At 36.6% G+C, this 18,892-nt stretch overlaps 2 protein-coding genes and 1 pseudogene across 3 annotated transcripts in view; all 3 read left to right on the forward strand.

Annotated features, from left to right (window-relative positions):
* Positions 1-2,968, forward strand: part of LOC107723803 (ankyrin repeat and SOCS box protein 5-like) — a 5,864-nt gene extending 2,896 nt beyond the window's left edge. For both annotated transcript variants that reach the window (XM_016532503.1, XM_016532504.1), the window contains exons 2-7: positions 305-384; positions 616-723; positions 1,238-1,391; positions 1,517-1,651; positions 2,529-2,720; positions 2,824-2,968. In XM_016532503.1, coding sequence (XP_016387989.1) covers positions 305-384; positions 616-723; positions 1,238-1,391; positions 1,517-1,651; positions 2,529-2,720; positions 2,824-2,951 — 797 coding nt within the window. In that variant the 3' untranslated portion in view covers positions 2,952-2,968. The remainder of the gene's footprint in view (positions 1-304; positions 385-615; positions 724-1,237; positions 1,392-1,516; positions 1,652-2,528; positions 2,721-2,823) is intronic.
* A 762-nt stretch (positions 2,969-3,730) lies between these two features.
* Positions 3,731-5,755, forward strand: LOC107723807 (spermatogenesis-associated protein 4-like; annotated as a pseudogene).
* Positions 5,756-17,277: 11,522 nt separating this feature from the next.
* The window catches only part of LOC107723811 (proteolipid protein DM beta-like), a 13,408-nt gene continuing 11,793 nt past the window's right edge, over positions 17,278-18,892 (forward strand). Inside the window, exon 1 of the mRNA XM_016532509.1 lies at positions 17,278-17,474. Coding sequence (XP_016387995.1) covers positions 17,438-17,474 — 37 coding nt within the window. The 5' untranslated portion in view covers positions 17,278-17,437. The remainder of the gene's footprint in view (positions 17,475-18,892) is intronic.

An 18,892-nucleotide genomic window follows, 5' to 3' on the forward strand; every position in this document is an offset into this window, starting at 1 on the left:
ATTGAATATATATATATATATATATATATATATATATATACATACATACACCATATTTCTATAGAATTCATAATTGAATAGATAAAATATATTTCAATGTATAACATTATTATTAAAACAATTCAACAAACATTTAAAACATATATTTTCTAATAAATTAGAAAAATGCAAAATAGAAAGATTTACACTATACTTAGGTTGTATGCATGTATGTTTGTATGTATGTATATGTATAAGATGGTATTCATATTTTAAAATTCCAAAATGTCCTGTTTGGCAAATCACTGTTTTTATTCTTCTCCAGGGTCTTGGGCCGACCGCTCTGCTCTTCATGATGCTGCCAGCCAAGGACGACTGCTGGCTCTCAAGACCCTCATTGCACAGGTAATTTCTCATTTAAATGACCTTAAGTTGAACTGTAAGATAAGAAATACATAATTGTATTAATATGTGTAGTATTTATATATTGTAGTCACATGCACTCTACTGGATAAGTAATGTGATACACATTGTAATCCACCATGCACCTATTGAAGGGCATTGCTGCCACCATCTGGAATAAAAAAGATCCTGCACATTCTAATGCAGTATTAATTTCTCTTAATCTGTCCTCAGGGCCACAGCGTGAATGTGCTGACAATAGACCACATTAGCCCTCTTCATGAGGCGTGCATAGGGAGCCATGTTGCCTGTGCCAGAGCCCTGATAGATGCCGGAGCCAACGTTAGTCTCTGCAGGGCTGATTGGTAACACTTTCATTTCACAGGTCTTGATAAACAGCCTAGGCTTCTGTTACTGAGTTCTTTTCTTTTATCATTATTATATTATATTATATTATATTATATTATATTATATTATATTATATTATATTATATTATATTATATTATATTAATTTATTTTGTCATTATTATATTATACTGTATTATATTATTCTATTTGTTTATTTTATTTTATCTATTCAATTAATTCTAGAAAAATTTTATCTTTCTTTTTTTCTTTTTATATAATCATTTTATCTTTTATTTTGTCATTATTATATTATATTATATTTTTTATTATTATGTTTTTTTTATTATTTTGTCTATTCTAATATATGAGTTACAGCAAACCCTTATAGTTTGGTAAACACTTAAGCCATAAAACGGGATAAAACTTTCTGTTCAGCTGTTGCATTTTTCATATAATTTCATGAAACATGCTGTTCGTTTGCCTTGTATTCTATGTCTGTGTGTTCAGGTTAATGTGACAACTATAGATGGAGTGACTCCATTGTTTAATTCCTGCTCAGCTGGCAGTTTGGAATGTCTAGAGCTGCTCTTGCAGACTGACGCCAGACCACAGGCCCTGGCTGTATGCCAGCCTTCACCCATCCATGAGACAGTCAGCAGGGGTGGGTATAAGACTGGCACTAAAGTACCATAGTCCTACACAAATCCAAATTAGCCCTGCTTAGCTGACTTGCTAATAGACTCTCTAAGTTTTTAATATGACATGGTTTTATGGTCTCGTTCAAAGGCCACAGTAAGTGTGTGGAGGCACTGATTGCGTGGGCTGTTGATGTGGACTATGAAATCCCTCACATGGGCACTCCTCTCTATAGTGCTTGTCGATGTATGGAGTTCTTTTGTGCCCGCAAGCTGCTTGATGGAGGTAAACAAGTCGAAACTCACACCACTATCTTAACTGTGCTGACAAGTGCGGACAAACAAACAGCAGTTTCATGACAATCTAACTTTTAATTTTTCAACTTTAGCAGAGGGTCAGTTCGACACAACCAGCCTGTATTACAGTTAAGTTAAACAAGCCTAAAGTACATAAAAAGTAGATTCATTTTGAGATGGACAACGCTGAAAGTAACAATAAGGGGGAGTTCATTAAGTGTTGATTCAGTAACCGCTCTAACGGATTCAGTGAGTTCATTCAGTGTCAGACTGATTTAAACCAGTTAACGTGAGTGAAAACGGTTCATAAAAAGAATCGACTCAAATGACACTTTTTATCTCAACACAGAATGCAAATTCATGTTCACAACTCGGGTTCAATCAATCAAACTTTATTTCAACCAAACTCACCTTTCAGCAAACCCAATGCAATTCAAAGTGCTTTACAGGCATAAATCAGCAACTGACACAAAATACAAGTTATGAAAATAAAATAGTTTATAATAAAACAGTAAAATGTTAGAATGGAACAAAAAATTAAATATTGATCAAATAAAATACAGTAGAAATAAATGAAAATGATGTTAATAAATAAAATAAACATTAATACTAGAATCATAGAACTGTAAAACACTACATAAAAGCCAGACTAAATAAGTGTTTTTAATTTACGTTTAAAAAAACAGGTATCGTAATATGATTTGTTGTACCATGGCACCATACCGGTTATTACATTTCTACCAATTTATTGTTTTAACTGATATATCACCCACTCCTACAGGTAGGTCACACTTAAAGTTATGCTTAATATTTGGAAAATAACCTATGCTATGTGTTATTATGTTACTGAATTTTCACCATCACAGGTGCAAATGTGCAGAGAGGTACAAATTTGGAGACTCCTCTTCATGCAGCAGCCCAGAAAGACTGTATAAGCATAGTGAAGCTCCTGCTGGAATTTGGGGCAGACGTAAATGCATGCAACCTGGAGTATAAGCGTCCCGTAGAGGTTGCTCCTCCTGGGAGCCTTACAGAGGGATTCCTATTGATTTATGAAGGTGAGCTAAATGTGCAGCAGCATGATAGGCTCAAAAGTCACTGATATTTTGACTTTTACATGTTTTACTGCATCAGCCTTTATCAGTTTTCTTCCTTTTACAGCGACACCCCGTTCTCTGCGTCAACTGTGCCGTCAGCAAATCAGGGAGAGTTTGGGACGTTCCCGACTACATCTTCTATCACATTTGCCCCTCCCCAAAGCTATGAAGAACTTTCTACAATATAGATAACATCATTATGTTTGCTGGCAAGCCATCTTAGTATTATTGTATAGTTTGAATTAGTATAACTAATAATTTTAAATAATACAATCTGTTTGATCTTTTTCCATTTAATAATAATTGTCTCCCATTTCTGATTTACCATTGATGTCCTTGGTGTATAAATAAACTTGTGACTGGTAGCCCATCTTGATTATCTTTAATAAATCAAATATACTTCAGCAACATTTTAGACTTAAAGGGGTCATATGATGCTGCTAAAAAGAACAATATTTTGTGTATTTGGTGTAATGAAATGTGTTTATGCGGTTTAAAGTAAAAAAAAACACATTATTTTTTACTTACTGTACATTATTGTTTCTCCTCTATGCCCCGCCTTGGTTGCGTTGCATCGCGCCGCGTAAACATAAAACCCTGTCTGCATCTGTGATCGGAGAAATGACAAACAACAAGTGCTACTCCAGTGACTCATTGTCTCTTTAAAGGGATAGTTCACACAAAAATTTAAATTCTGTCATGATTTCCTCACCCTCAAGATGAATGTTTGTAACCAGTTGAAAATAGTTGACGGTAGCCATTGACTTCCATAGTAAGGAAAAAATCATCCAGATCAAATGTTCTACAAATCAAACATATAATCTGCCAGCAGGTGGCAGCACATCAACTCCAGCGTGTGTCGTCAAACTTGTTTCCATGCGACTGTAAACAATGAACAGAAAGGATATGTGTCCTCTTCGTCAAACAAATTTGAGGCTGCTCCTCGTTTCTGTCGTTATCTATAGTTAGAAATGGCCTATTCACAGTCCCCTAAGAAGGCTGGTCTACCACGAGAGGTTTTGAAATGGCTACAAAGTCTTGATTTATCGTTTATCCCAAAAAAACGTGCGCAGGTGAGTAGTGAAGATAACAGCATTTCTGAAGCCCCATAAACTTGAGCCATTTTTTAGGGGATCTTAATACATTTGCACTTGTAGCTATAGAAGCTTAAAAGTGCTATATATAGCTAGTTAGTTTAGTTTTCTAATCAAGTACAATAACAATAAATATGAATTTACAGTTTCTTAAAGAGGACTCTATTTCGCTATTTAATAAAATGTTAATATTGATCCTCTAGTTTCATGAAAAATATGACAAATTGGGATCAAAAATACATTTTCAAAAATAAACACAATTTTAAGCATTACTATTAAATATGAAATGTGCTTAAACGTGCCTTGCTGTCTTTTTTGACTAAAGAGACTTTTCCAATGGGTACATAGTGGCGGAAATATTTTCCTGGTACTTCCCAAGGGATTTTCATATGCACTCCTATGATAATGGAGCTTCACTGGCTGCCAAACTATCCAACTGGTCCCAGATTGAGAGAGTGAGTTTGATACCCTGCAGAAATAATAAAAGTGACATGAAATAATAATTTGGTTTCTTGATATGTTTATTGTGCATATTTATTTCTTAAACTATGCCAATTAAATAAATATCTAGCTGTTTAATAAAGATCTTCTCTGTAATACACCTTTGGTTGTTTAAACGTTTTTTGTGAAGCAAAACATCAGTCTGTTGAAAGATGTCATCGATGGCACAATCCACTGTAAACCTGGAGCTGCAGAGCTTCTTATGCAAGAGATTTACACCATTCTGACCAACAGAAGGTGAGCTTTCATATTTACTTTATGCATTTTACATTCCCATCGGATAATGTAAATCAAATATTAGCCAAATAGCACTTTAGGCAATGTGTTCGAATACTCACATTTTGTTTTTCTCCATTCTCGTATATAAAGCCCACTTTTCATGATACAATTAATTTCCAAAAGATAAAATTATGTTCAAATGAAAGGGAGGATACGTTTTGCAGGATATGTACTTCCCCTTCACCTGCAATGTACATGCTTTGTAATATAAATACACACATTGGCTTGCAGCCATGATTTCATAATGAGCCACATATGCTTAACTCAAAGGTTAAGGACTAATTAATCTCACACCTTGTCTTCATTTGTCATGTTTTATGCTTCCTGTAGAATCCAGACCATCCAGAGGGTGGAGCAAGACTTCATAGATAAGGCTTATCAAGACCAGTTGCCCATGGTGGCTCGAGCCACAGCCTCAGTGGCCATAAAGAGCAACTTGAGTCTCAGTGAGGTTATAGCTGAACCAAACATCATCACCAACCAGCGCAAGGTCCTTGCGATCATACACAGGCACATAGAACAGAGAAAAGAGGAGAGAACACAAGACCCAAGTGAGTAACACACCGTGAATCCTTTCGGTTTGCCTTGAGATCTGTATGTCTTGGGGAAGGATGTTTTACTGCATTTTTCTTTTTTTAATAATTTTATCTTGACTTCTTCGTAGAACGATTCAATGTTAAAGGTCCCATGACATGCTGCTTTTTGGATGCGTTTATATAGGCCTAAGTGGTCCCTAGTACTGTATCTGAAGTCTCTGTCCCGAAATTCAGCCTTGGTGTCAAATTCTCTGGGCGGGCAAAGGAGAGAAAGGGGAGGTAACCTTTCCCCGTATGACAACATAAAGGGAAGATTCCAGATTGGGCCATCTGAGCTTTCATTTTCTCAAAGGCAAAGCAGGATACCCAGGGCTCGGTTTACACCTATCGCCATTTCTAGCCACTGGGGGACCATAGGCAGGCTAGGGGAACTCATATTAATGTTAAAAAACCTCATAAAGTGAAATTTTCATGCCATGGGACCTTTAAGGCCACTCTTAGAGAACAGGCTGTCAGATTGCCTCTGCTGTTAGCCCACCAGAGCGAGCCAAACCTGCAGATGAACACCAGTCAAGCAGCTTGTTAAGTTCTTGGCTCTACCTTCCCAACAAGAGGACGAGACATACGTAAGCCAACAATCGAAATACTTAATTTAAACAAACCATGTTTTTTTTCCCAACAGAGCAGAGTCACAAGCAGTGTTGGGTAAGCTCCTAAAATACTATCTTGCAAAGTAGTTAACTTTTAAAAATTAGTTAAGAAAGAGCTGAATGCTAAAACGTAAACAAAAATTAGAAATGTTACCTTGACAACTAACTGAAATTAAAATAACTTTAAAGACTGGAATACACTACATGACTTTTAAAATCTTTGCAGATTTTAAAACATTAGACATCATATACTTGCCGACAGAGGATCTCAAGCTACCAGACTTTCAAGTAGTTCTTATTACAAGAAACTCACACAGAAACACGTGCCCTGTTGCTAGGAGACATGTGACAAATAAAAACAAAAGTGTTTTAAAATCGTCTCAAAACATCAAAAATGTTCAATATCCTCCAACTAGATGATATCATAGTTTGAAGCTAAAAAAATCTGTGACCGTCATACACTACGTGATTTTCTATTAAATCTGTCAACTCAAATCTGCTGACTCTCAACAACTTTCGGCAACTGGTGTCAACTTCTCCAGACTATAAATGCAAAAATCTGGGAAAAAAAACTGAACTGAAAAATAAATTAAAGCTAAATAGTAAGTAAGTAAATAAATAAATAAATAACAAGCACATAAAAATACTCAAAATTAAACTAGAATTAAAATAAAAATGAAAAATGAAAAAATGTTAATAAATACTATAATTCTACATAATTAATACTAAAATAACACTGTTGGCCAACACTTCACAAGTGTATAGTATTATTAATGTTTAACTGTATTGTATTTAGGAAATGTTTGTCTTCTTTATGTGCAGGTTCAGTGGCATGTGGCATCAGAGGCAAATGCACTGTGGATATTGGAGGCAAATTATGAGACTGTTTAAGGTAGATGTCTAACAAAGGTCTTCAAAGCACATTTCAAAATGCGGCCCTAGAAATTTGAGCAGAAGATTTATTCGCATAATAAATAAAAAAAGAATCTAACAAGAATACACATCAGTGTGCAGGCTGCTTTTGTTGTCTGTGTTTGAATAGGACACAGACTCAAAATAATATTTGTTTATTAGCTTCTAAAGGCTTGTTGTTTAGATTGCAATTGAATTTGAATTCTCTACATTGGAACAGCTTCACCATATAGATCAACAAATCTATTTAAATGAAGTGCATATTCCTATCTCTTTTTTTTTGCTTTTATTCAAAGTGTAAACAATTAATATTTTTCAGAAGAACTACTTCTTATAGTTTTATATATATATATATATATTTAAAAAGCTGAATTTGAGAATATAGCCACTGAGACCATGCAACAGAGCTGCAACTGTTGTAAATGAACTTGCTGGCTTCTGAAACTGAACTAAATCATTCATGTGCATATGCGGCCTTATGAACTAAAGCATACATAACCTCATGCATAAATATGGTTTCTACCAAATGAACAAACAAAAAAGAAAATCGTTCATATGAAAGTTGGCCTATGGCTGACTATACTAGTGATATGTGCTGATATTAGGTTGTGATGAACGAGCAAAACTCCCGCGGCGAGTAGAAAGGCTTACAGTTAATGAGGAGCGCTTCCAGATCGGGACAGCACATCTTCTTTAATTTTCTTCTTTAACTTCTTTAAACCTTTCATTGATGTAAAAGCATGTCCCACCACCGTGCGATTTCCCCGTTGATTCTGCGTCACGGTCCGCTCTGAACAGCTGAAAGCCCGGCATATGTAGCGCACTGTCCGGAATGGCGTCGTTCAGCCAGGTTTCCGTGAAACACAGAGCATCAGAATGTGAAAAATCCTTGTTTATAGAGCAGAAGGAGTTCGTCCGTTTTGTTGGGTAGAGAGTGGAAGTTCGCCAGATGGATGCTAGGCAGCGCCATTTGAAATCCGCTCTGTCTGAGCTTCACGAGCACGCTGGCTCGCTTCCCCCGTCTGCGCATCCTGAAGCGTTTGATCAGTGCTGCTGCTCCGCCAACTACAATGTCCAGCAAAACATCAGAATAGTTGAAAACCGGTGAAATATTGGGTGTTATGTACTGCCGAATGTCCAGCAATTCGTCTCTGGTGAAACTAATTGCAGGGATATAACTAAAGACAGGACAAACTAACAAAAACATAAAAACAACTGCGGAGCACGCCACGGAGGCAGCCATCAGCGGCGCCATCTTGGTCCATTCACCCGCCATCTTGGTCCATTCGCGGCAGACAACCCAAGAACTTCACCGCAGACTCTACAGGCCTCAGTTAACATGTTAAATGATAAAGTTCATGACAGTACAATTAGACAAATATGGGACAAGTATGGCATGTTTGGAAGGGTTGCCAGAAGAAAGCCTCTTCTCTCTAAAAAAACATGGTGGGATAGCTTAGGTTTGCAAAGTTGCATCTAAACAAACCATAAGACTTCTGGAACAACACTCTTTGAACAGAAGAGACCAAAGTGGAGAAGTTTGGCCATAATGCACAGTGCCATGTTTGGTGAAAACCTAAAGAGCATATCAGCACAAACACCTCATACCAAAAGTCACAAATGCTGGTGGAAGGCTGATGATTTTGGGCTTGTTTTGTAGCCACAGGACCTGGGCACCTCACAGTCATTGAATTGACCATGAACTCCTCTGTATACCAAAGTATTCTAGAGTCAAATTTGAGGCCATCCGTCCAACAGCTAAAGTTGGGCCAAAATAAGGACAATGATCCCAAGCACACCAGCAAATCTACAACAGAGCAGCTGAAAAGAAACTAATCAAGGGGTTACAGCAGTCCAGTCAAAGTCCAGACCTCATCCTGACTGAAATTTTGTGGCGAGAGCTGTGCATAAACAAATGCCCACAAAACTCAATAAACTGGAGCAACGTTGTAAAGAAGAGTGGGCCAAAATTCCTCCAGAACGATGTGAGAGACTGATAAAATCATACAGAAAATGATTACTTAAAGTTATTGCTGCTAAAAGTGGATCTACAGGCAACTGAATCATAGGGTGTCCTAAGTTTGTCACACATGGCTTTTCCATTTTGGCTTTATTTTGTTAAATAAATAATGACACGGTGTGATATGTCATGTGTTGTTGTTCATCTGAGGTTTTATTTTCCCATTTTTAAGACCTGCCAAGGACTAGATAATTTGTTTTTATTATGTCCTGATACAGAAATCATGGAATTCAATAGGGTTTTCTAACATTTTCACATGACTCTATCTATCTATCTATCTATCTATCTGTAAACATTTTAATTCTGCTTTCATCCATAGTTCTTACCAAATGTGTGATGATATTTGAATCAGTTTCTAAAAAATAATTTTTCTCCTCCTTATGATTTGATGTTTCTATGGCTTTTTTATAGTACAGCTTGGGTCTTGTTGTATAAAAAGAGCAGTCTGGACATTTTCCTCAAAATCTCCATGGACAAAAAAAAAATCATGTAGGTTTGGAACTGTTGCGACACATCAGAAGGGTTTAGATCCATTCGCAGCTTTATTGGGATAGTCAGACAATACAGAGGTTGAATACCGGCAAGACAATACAGCAGAGGCTAGGCAAGAGACAGAGTCGTGACACAGGCGAGAGATCAGGGCAGGCAGCTAGCAAACACAGTAGAACAATCCGAGTAGGGGCAGGCAGAGAACAGTCAGGAGATCAGGAAACAGGCCAAGGTCAAACACAATGAAAACAAACACGGGTATAACGCTCAGAAATGACAGCCAGGCAAATCAAGACTTCGCAGAGAGTCTGTGTGTGAGTGCGGCTTAAATGTGTGTGTGGGTAATGAGGTGCAGGTGTGAGTGATCAGTCCCAGGTATGAGGGATGATGGGAGTTGGAGTCAGAATAAGGGATGGTTAATATTCAGGAGATGGTTCCCTCTGGTGGTGCGGAGGAGGCGGTACGGGAGCCTCCTATGTAACATGAACGTCATCTGAGTATAAATTCAACATTTATCAGTGTATCAGTTAGCTCTTAGGCCGTCTTCAGCCTGCTGTTGCATCTCTGTTATCTCTGTATTGAGATGGCGGTGTTTTCATTGAAAGGCGCAGCATGTTCTCTTCTCTGCTCCACCTAAGACCCACTGCAAATTAGACATTCATTTAGCAAACTCACTGTGAGACAGGCAGGATTTAGGCAAGTTTCCCAGGTCCATGTTTACCCCCTCTGCCTCTTTTACTCTGCTTCTCTCTCCCCTTGTACACACACAAACACATAGTGTCACACAGTTCCTTTCAGTCTCACACACAGGCAAACACTCTCACATACTCAGTGCCACTGTCAAATATAAAGAGTGTATCTGTTGTGTTACCATGCATCTTTCAGACTCAATTCATAGCATAAGGTTGCCATGGATATATAAAGCAAACATAATGCTTTTCATCAATGTGCCCAGAAAATAACTTTTTAGGCCACCTCGTCTCTCTCACGCTCCCTCTGTTTTTCTCACCCTCCTCCCTATTACATGCTCATGCTGTTTTCTGTCTGAAATTGACATTTTAAAAAAAAACAAATAATAGGCTTTGTGCAGAATAAAATGCCATGAGGTGCGAATTGTATGACCCTGAACGCAGTCATTTTATCATTAGCATAGCTGGAATGTTATTGAAATAAGTGTCACAATTCTTTTACAACAATAAAAGGAAATGAAAGTAGGAAAAAATATTAATCTGTTAAATAATTATTTATTTTTTATAGGACAGTTCATCCAAAAATTAAAAGATTCTTTCATTAAAAGAGTCATCATTTACTCACCCTCATGTTGTTCCAAACTTGTATGACTTTCTTCTGTGGAACAAAAAAGATGTTTGAAAAATGGATTTTGTATGAACTATTCATGTAGGGAAGTAACTCAGAAAATGCCATTGTGACCACCAGGTGACCAGCATTTGTAAATGCATTTAATCCATATATATACAAAGTAACTGGCTCTCTGGAATTCTTTATTCAGATTGGTTCATTAATAAAAGCAATCGGTGGTCAAATATCTTGTTTTAATAAACTGAATGCTTTCCATGGCAGCATACCAGTGCTACTTTCATATCTCTCATATCACTCTGCGCTCTCTCTTGTCATTGGAGCCTTCATGTGACTCAATGTGGTGACACGTTGTAAAAATTGCCTTGGTGGATTTCTGTATTAATTTTATAGTGAGCCTTTAAAGAATGGCTAGAAGCTCAGGAGCCTCTAGTTAAAGTGAGAAAATGAAAACAGCACTTTGAACGGCAAGGAACTGCTGAGAAAAACTTGAAATAGATGTTTTTGAAAGAAGTCTCTTATGTTCACTGAGGCTGCATTTATTTAATTAAAAATACAGTAAAAACTGTCAAATTATCATATATTATTACAATTGAAACTGTTTAACTGTTTTTTTTTTATGTTGAGTGTGTCTATTAGAATACATTTTAAAAATCTATTGATGATGCAAAGCTGAATTTTCAGCAGTCATTACTCCAGTCTTCAGTGTCACATGATCCTTCAGAAATCATTTGAATATGCTGATTTGCTGATCAAGAAACATTTCACATTATTTTTAGAGTTGAAAACAGTTGTGCTGCTTAATATTTTTGTGAAAACATTTTTTTTCAGGATTCTCAAAAGAACAGCATTTATTTGAAATATATTTTTGTAACAATGTAAACTGTCACTTTTGATCAATTTAATGCAAGTATTACTTCAAAAACAACAACAATAACAACAACAAAATATTTTTTTTAAATAATATTTTAATATTTAAAAAAAGTTAATCTTACTGACCCCAAACTTTTGAACAGTATATCATGGATTTCGGATTATTAACATTGTTGCTTGCAGTGTTTTTCTTGTTGGGCTGATTTTTTTCCTACATATTAATGCACTATATTTCTTAGCAAAGGCTTTAGGCTTATCTATAAGTAAGATAATGTAATAATCTTAAATCTATATATCTAAATCAATGTCCATGAATTGTTTTACTGGTAAGTAGCTGTTCAAAATTTACAGTAATCCAGTTGTATCATACAATAAACCCCTTCAGGGTGACACAAGACCCTGACAGGAAAGATAACCCTGTCAAGAGTTATTTTGTGTTAGCTTGCTTATAAAACATGGTGTTTCATGCTTTGTGCACATTGTGTGCTCAGTGTATGTGTGCATGCGCTGCCTCCTAGACAGGCGACATCTAAAGTGTGTTTCCATGGTAACAAGTCAGCTAGAGCGGGCGATGGTAGCGCTCACTGCAAGCATTTCAGAATACACGCACACTGGCACACATTTTGTGCAATGCTTTCCATTGCCAACTAACTGCATGTAGACGGCTAGATGCCCTTGTAGAGGCTGCTAAGCCATCTGTTGTGTGTTTTTTCATCTGGGCCTGCAGTGCAAAATAGGGAGGATGCATGTATTCAAGAGATAGAGGAGGGGTGTTCGGATTCATTTATTTAATCCAGACAGAAACATGGATTAGCCAGAAGGGGGATTGGGTGTTAAAGTATCGCTCATTAACTTTGGATTTCCTCTCCAAAACCCACCCCATACTCATTGCTTATTGGTGCATCACACATTAACACATGCACATACGAACAACACACACACTTGGCAGCAAGAGCCAATGTCTCTCTCCCACCACCTTCCCAGAAAAGCAGCATCATCAGGGACCAGGGTGTGGCTGTGTTTGTGCCTGCATAGACTCCATGACATGTGGCAATCACATTGGAGATCATTTTCCTTCTGTACATGCAAATGAAATTAATTTAATTTGCTATGATTAAATCATATTATGAAATAATTAAATTGTTTAAATATTTATACAAATTAATTTTAGAATTGAATGATAGCAAATGTGTTTATTATTGACTTACAAGTTATATATAAATATTTATATATAATTGTTTACTGTAAATGTAAATACATTTAATCTGCTATTTTCATGCAATGAAGTATACACAAGTATATATTTAATTTGCTATTATTCAATTACATCTATTACATTATGTATTAGTATAAGTAATTAATTGTATGTATAATGTTATCGAATGTGTGTTATTACTATATTATTATATTATTTAGTTACTATTACTATATTATTTAGTTATTTATGGAAATATTTAGTTTTGTATATTTAAATACATTTCATCTGAAATTTCATGTAATAAAAAATCATATTAATAAAAAATTAGATATTATTAGATAATTTTACAGATAGATAGATAGATAGATGTCCAAAACATTGCTAAAAATCAAAATTATGTATTTACGAGTATTGTTCAGTGACTGTCAATTGTTCATTGACATACACATATTTTCACACTGACAAAATATTTTTTGCATTTTTCAGGCAGCCAATTATGAATGTTTGGTTACACTTTATTTTAAGGTGTCTTGTTACAGTGTAATTATACATTTAAGTAGTAATATTAATTAGCAACATGTACTTACTGTAAGGTTAGTTTCATTTAATTTTACTTGACGTGTAACAAAGAGACTGTAAAATAAAGAGTTTCCGTCTGTTCTTTAAACTATTGTTTCCCAACCCTGTTCTTGGAGGCACACCAACAGTACAGATTTTTGGATGTCTCTTTGTCTGATTCATCCGTTTGAGCTCTTGAGTTGAATCAGGTGGGTTTGAGTTTGAAAACGTGTACTGTTGGTGTGCCTCCAGGAACAGGGTTGGGAAATACTGTCTTAAACGCCCTGTGTGATAGCAGAATACAGAATGCCTTGTATCCTATTATATTTACTGTCAAATGTTAGTCTGCATTTGGTTTTTTATGTCTGTGCAGTGATGCTGTTCCTGAAATAGAGCCCTATCAGGGTAGGAATGTTAAACATGGCACGGCAGTATATCAACACATCAGACAAATTGTTATTGTCAGAGGACATGCAGTCATTTGGGGGGGGGTAGAGTTAGGGGCCGTTCATACAGAATGCATCCTGTGTGAGTGGCCCTTAACACACTTTCAGTAGCAACTAGATGCTATTCTTGGATTCTAAATAAGAAAGCAGGTTGGCCTTCACAATAATTTTAGAACTTAAAACTGCTGTTAGAAAGTAAATCTGTGTGATAGCAGAATACAGAATGCCTTGTATCCTATTATATTTACTGTCAAATGTTAGTCTGCATTTGGTTTTTTATGTCTGTGCAGTGATGCTGTTCCTGAAATAGAGCCCTATCAGGGTAGGAATGTTAAACATGGCACGGCAGTATATCAACACATCAGACAAATTGTTATTGTCAGAGGACATGCAGTCATTTGGGGGGGGGTAGAGTTAGGGGCCGTTCATACAGAATGCATCCTGTGTGAGTGGCCCTTAACACACTTTCAGTAGCAACTAGATGCTATTCTTGGATTCTAAATAAGAAAGCAGGTTGGCCTTCACAATAATTTTAGAACTTAAAACTGCTGTTAGAAAGTAAATCTGTCAGCATTTTGGCCAGGACATGTTGATGCATCTTTCAAAGTGTCAGCAGATCATAAGCCAGTATTTGAAGCAATGGGGCCAGTAAAAACTCGAGTATCTGTTAACCAGGCACTGTTAAAACTACATTGCAACACAAATAGAGTAATTTCCAGATAGCAGGTAAATATCCATAATGATGCCTGGCATTGCTCTGTTAAAATTGATATATTAAATTTTCTTTTTAGTCCTCTGATTTGAACACTGATTAAATGGGCATTTCTCATCTCTCAAGACTTCAGTGTAGATGCCCACTGCTATTTATTGTTTAGCACATTTGCATGAAAGTATTACTGTACATGTTGAACTTAAAAAAAAACTTTTACAACATGTTTACCATTATAGCTTACAAGATAAACTAATCTTGAAAGTGTTGATTATAGCATTATATGTAGATCAAGTCCCATGCATTGCAACTCAATTGCTGCACTCTCGTGAATGCTTTAACTTGAAGTGATTGACAGTTCCAGCAATTCTAACGAGGGTGCTTTCTGTGTATAATTTGATCAAAATTTAATAACAGATGATTTCCATGCTGCTAAGAGGAAGAGTGAGAAGTTGACTGTTTAGTCACTGGCTTGATTCACTGACACATAAACAGCAATAAATCATGTTGCGTTAAAGAACTCTGACTGTATATGATTAGAATTAACATGATTACTTACAAGCATTACTGTCAGTCCATCCGTATCGTATTTGTAAAAGTCTGTTTGCAAAGCCTGCATCGAATTGCAACTGGTTTACCAAAGAATACACAATAAAATGTCTCTATTATAAAATAAAAACCCAGAAGTAGAAAAAGTGTCATTTTGGCAGCTTGCTTTCAATAAAAGCTGTTTTTTGGACTACAGGAAAGTTTTGAGCTCTGAAACGTACAGTATGTTTTTATAGTACAGTATGTCTTGTATGACAAAAACCAGGGAGAATTTGGTTTCTCAATTCATGACCCCTTTAAAAAAGCTTTTTAAATACATTTTTCTAGTGATTAATATTTCGTACATTGATGATTACATGGTGGAGATGAGCTTTATAAGCGGGCAATCAGTTGAAATGCACTCATTGTAGTCAAACATTGTAGCATTGGAGAGAACTGTTTTCTTAATAATTTCAAGTTAATTTTTTTTATCATAGAAAAAATTGGCAGACGTGATCACAGACAGCCAATTACCCCAGCCAATTTCCCTTTCAAGGAAAGTCTGTTCACTTGAGCAACCATATTTGCAATGCCTACGGGCAGCTATTTTGGCCATCCCAAGACCGAGTCCTGCTTGATTTAGGAAATACTGAAATGTCAAAAACGGCTTGCCACACTCACATTTAAATACCATATTTAAAGTATGTGTAAACCAGAAGTTGCTACCTACTTAACATCTATATTGACGTATTTCCAACTGAAACAGAATATCAAACAGAGGGCAGTGTCTTATTTTAGCTCTCCTCCTAGCAAGCAGCAATTGTAAAGTGTGCATCAGCCCGACATGCAAGATGTTCTTTGTTGAAGATTCAAATAAGTGTAAAGTGGACTAGTTAGCTAAAATCATACAATAAAATGAATATGTTTGTCTAAAAATAGATAAAGCTTTAAAAAGTAATTTAAACTAAATTCATAATTCAGAGGCCAATATTAAAAACAACAACAACAACAAAAAAACCTGGGATCTGAAAAAAAGGTCGGAGGCTTTTTTGTTAATTTTGTGAAACTGAACCCAATGATTAGAAATTTTAATAGCACTTCTGTACGAGATTGAAGGTTCTAACAAACAATATGTGGCTGAATAAGTGAGTAAAACTCACTTAAAACAAACTGCCTTTTTAATCCTTTTATGTTTTTGTCACTCCCTGGAATGACAGTGAATATATTTCACCACACACACACACACATAAAGAATCAGGTGAGCGCACCATATGATGTTATATTCATCACATACATTCATATTTCATCCATGTTGCGCACAGAAGCAGCAAAGCTGAAAAAACCTACTCAAGATATCATCAATATATTTCAACCCCTTAGATTCATTATTACAAATATAGTATGTGTGTTTCTGAAAACTTTGGCAATAATTCTAGATACCTGTCACATTATGCAATGAAACACACACCCAATGTTGATATGTAAATGTCAACAAATGCATAGAATGCACACAAAGTACTTCATTTGTCACTGACCACTTTAGAATGAGCTATGACAAGCGATAGCTCTACTGATCGCAAAGCTACTTGTCTTGCTATAACGCTTGGCCATGTGTTATGAAAATTATGAGAAATGCCATTAAAGTGAGCTTTAGCAATGTTGTACCAAGGGAACCTGAGTATGTATGTACACATGAGACACATTCAAAAAAGCTAAATTTATGTATTCATGGTTGGATAAATGACTTTGCTCATATCTTTAATAAGCTTGTTAATATTACAAGGGTTCCATCCCCTTAAAAAATAGCCTCAGCATATCTTCAGGGTGAAGCGCTGGCCATTGTTAATATTATTTCAACTTTCACTCTCTGTTCTTTTATCTCTCAAATAGATCTACTTCACATATATATATATATATATATAGCACTTCTATATAACCATTTGTATAGGGTAATTACCAGACAGAACATAAATTATTGATTATTTCTTGTTTTTATCTCGAGTTTAATGCAGCAGAGATGTAACCAGCTTTAACCATTCTTTTAGAGAAGGGGTGTACTGAGGAGGCTTTTACTGGCTTGGTGCTTGACTCCCCTAAAAACCCACCTTTCTCTGTTCACCCAGTGTGCTGCTCCATGTTTTGGGTGGTTGTGGATTTGTTTTTGTATCCCACACTTGAGCTTGCTTTACCTCGTATAAACACATATATAGAAGTATATAGAGGTCTGAATGTTTTAACACACACTGGTTTGCACGAGCCCGTGCTGAGATGCCACACTCAACCTCCTCACACAAGAGTCGTCAATTGAAAAAAAACGGTCTTGACAGCTGCTCTCCTCTGTGAGGAACAGGGTAGTAGCAGGAGTGAGAGAGTGAGGAGAGGGAGGAGGGAATGAGAGTCTGAGAGAGAGAGAGGGAGAGAGAGAGAGAGACTTGTGCATTGAGAGCCAGCCTCAGCCTCTATTGTGGTAAGCAGGCAAGGGAAGGCGTTTAAGCAGCGGACTTTAAACCCACAGGCGCAACACTGGTCACCACTGTAGAGACCCCTGAAATCAGAGGACAGGGCAATATGGAGGAGGACATGGATGAGGGACAGACTCAGAAGGGTAATAGAATGCTTTTTCTCCATTGTTTTCCCATCCATCTTTATGAGTGTGTTGTTTACCTTTGTGCCTAATCCCTCCCTGCTTTTCATTGTGTCTGATCTTGTGGATTATAAAATGAGGTTATGAAAACTATTAGAATATAGGTTATTATTTTTTTCCATGGAAGAAGCAGCGTATTCTGCCATATTTTCAATTCAATTTTTTTATGAATTCCCGTTGATGTATTTCATGCAAACACTGTGATGCAGTGCATGAATTTTTTGTTTTTGAATACAGGCAATTAACTTGGCTGAGCAAATATGATGCTTACATCCTTAAAAAAAAACAATTGTCAGATTTTCGATAGGATAATGATTGTTGAGGGGTGTGTGCAGGGGATGGATCCCGTGTGAGCGCGCATGTGTGTGTGTGTGTGTGTGTGTGTGTGTGTGTGAACAATCTGATGGGTCTGTCTTTGTTTGCCGCGCATTTCTGTCAGTCTGTCTGAAGGAGGCTGAGACAGATGGGAGAACCATCTTCTGCATGCAGTGGACATTTAAATAGTCATCCTAATTCACCCATTGTTTCCCCTTCTTTCATTTTCATTTGTGTGCAGGAGCATTTGTTTGCTTTGTGTGAGAGGGAGCTTGCTATTTATAATACCACCATTTGCAGGGGCTGAGGTTTCGAGCTCAGGGTGAAAATCACTGCATGTCTTTTTTTCTTCTTTGGTGGTCTATAGAGAAAATATTTGCACATGACTTCATGGTGAGGAGCTGAAAGAAAGGGAATAAAAATTTTCAAAATACCAGCCTTCAGAACTCTCTCTTCCTCCTCCTCTCGCTCCATCTATGACGGCTCTTTATATTTCAGCGATTTCCCCCTCCTCCCTTCTAAAGCAGTGTGATGATAGCAGCCATGTCAGGTCTGCTGTGCTTGAACGGTCAGTGGGCTTGTGTGATATTTAGCCAGAGGTGGAGAGTACGAAAATATTCTACCATTACATTAATGAAATTTTACTTAAGTACAAGTAAAAGTACCAGTCTAAAAATCTCAAAGTAAAAAGTAGCTCATTTAAAATTTTACTCAGAGTAAAAATTACTTAGTAACATTTTAACAGTAGGAGGGAGGCAAAAATGGGATAGGCCAAGGGTGTCAAACTCAGTTCCTGGAGGGCCACAGCCCTGCACAGTTTAGATATAACCCTAATTAAACTTACTTAAACATACATGGTATGTGCGTTGGAGCAGGGTTGGAACTAAACTCTGCAGGGCTGCGGCCCTGAGTTTGACACACCTGGGATAGGCCTATAAATCTCAAACTAGTTGTTTTTAATTAAAGGAATCAGTTATTTAGAATAATAAGACATTTGGGCTGTTACCAGGCAAATTAAATCAGTATCAACAAAATTCATCTTTGCAATGCAGAGGAAACACAGA

Source organism: Sinocyclocheilus rhinocerous, unplaced genomic scaffold, assembly GCF_001515625.1.
Source record: "Sinocyclocheilus rhinocerous isolate Xijiao unplaced genomic scaffold, SAMN03320098_v1.1 scaffold1085, whole genome shotgun sequence".
Lineage (NCBI taxonomy): Eukaryota > Metazoa > Chordata > Actinopteri > Cypriniformes > Cyprinidae > Sinocyclocheilus > Sinocyclocheilus rhinocerous.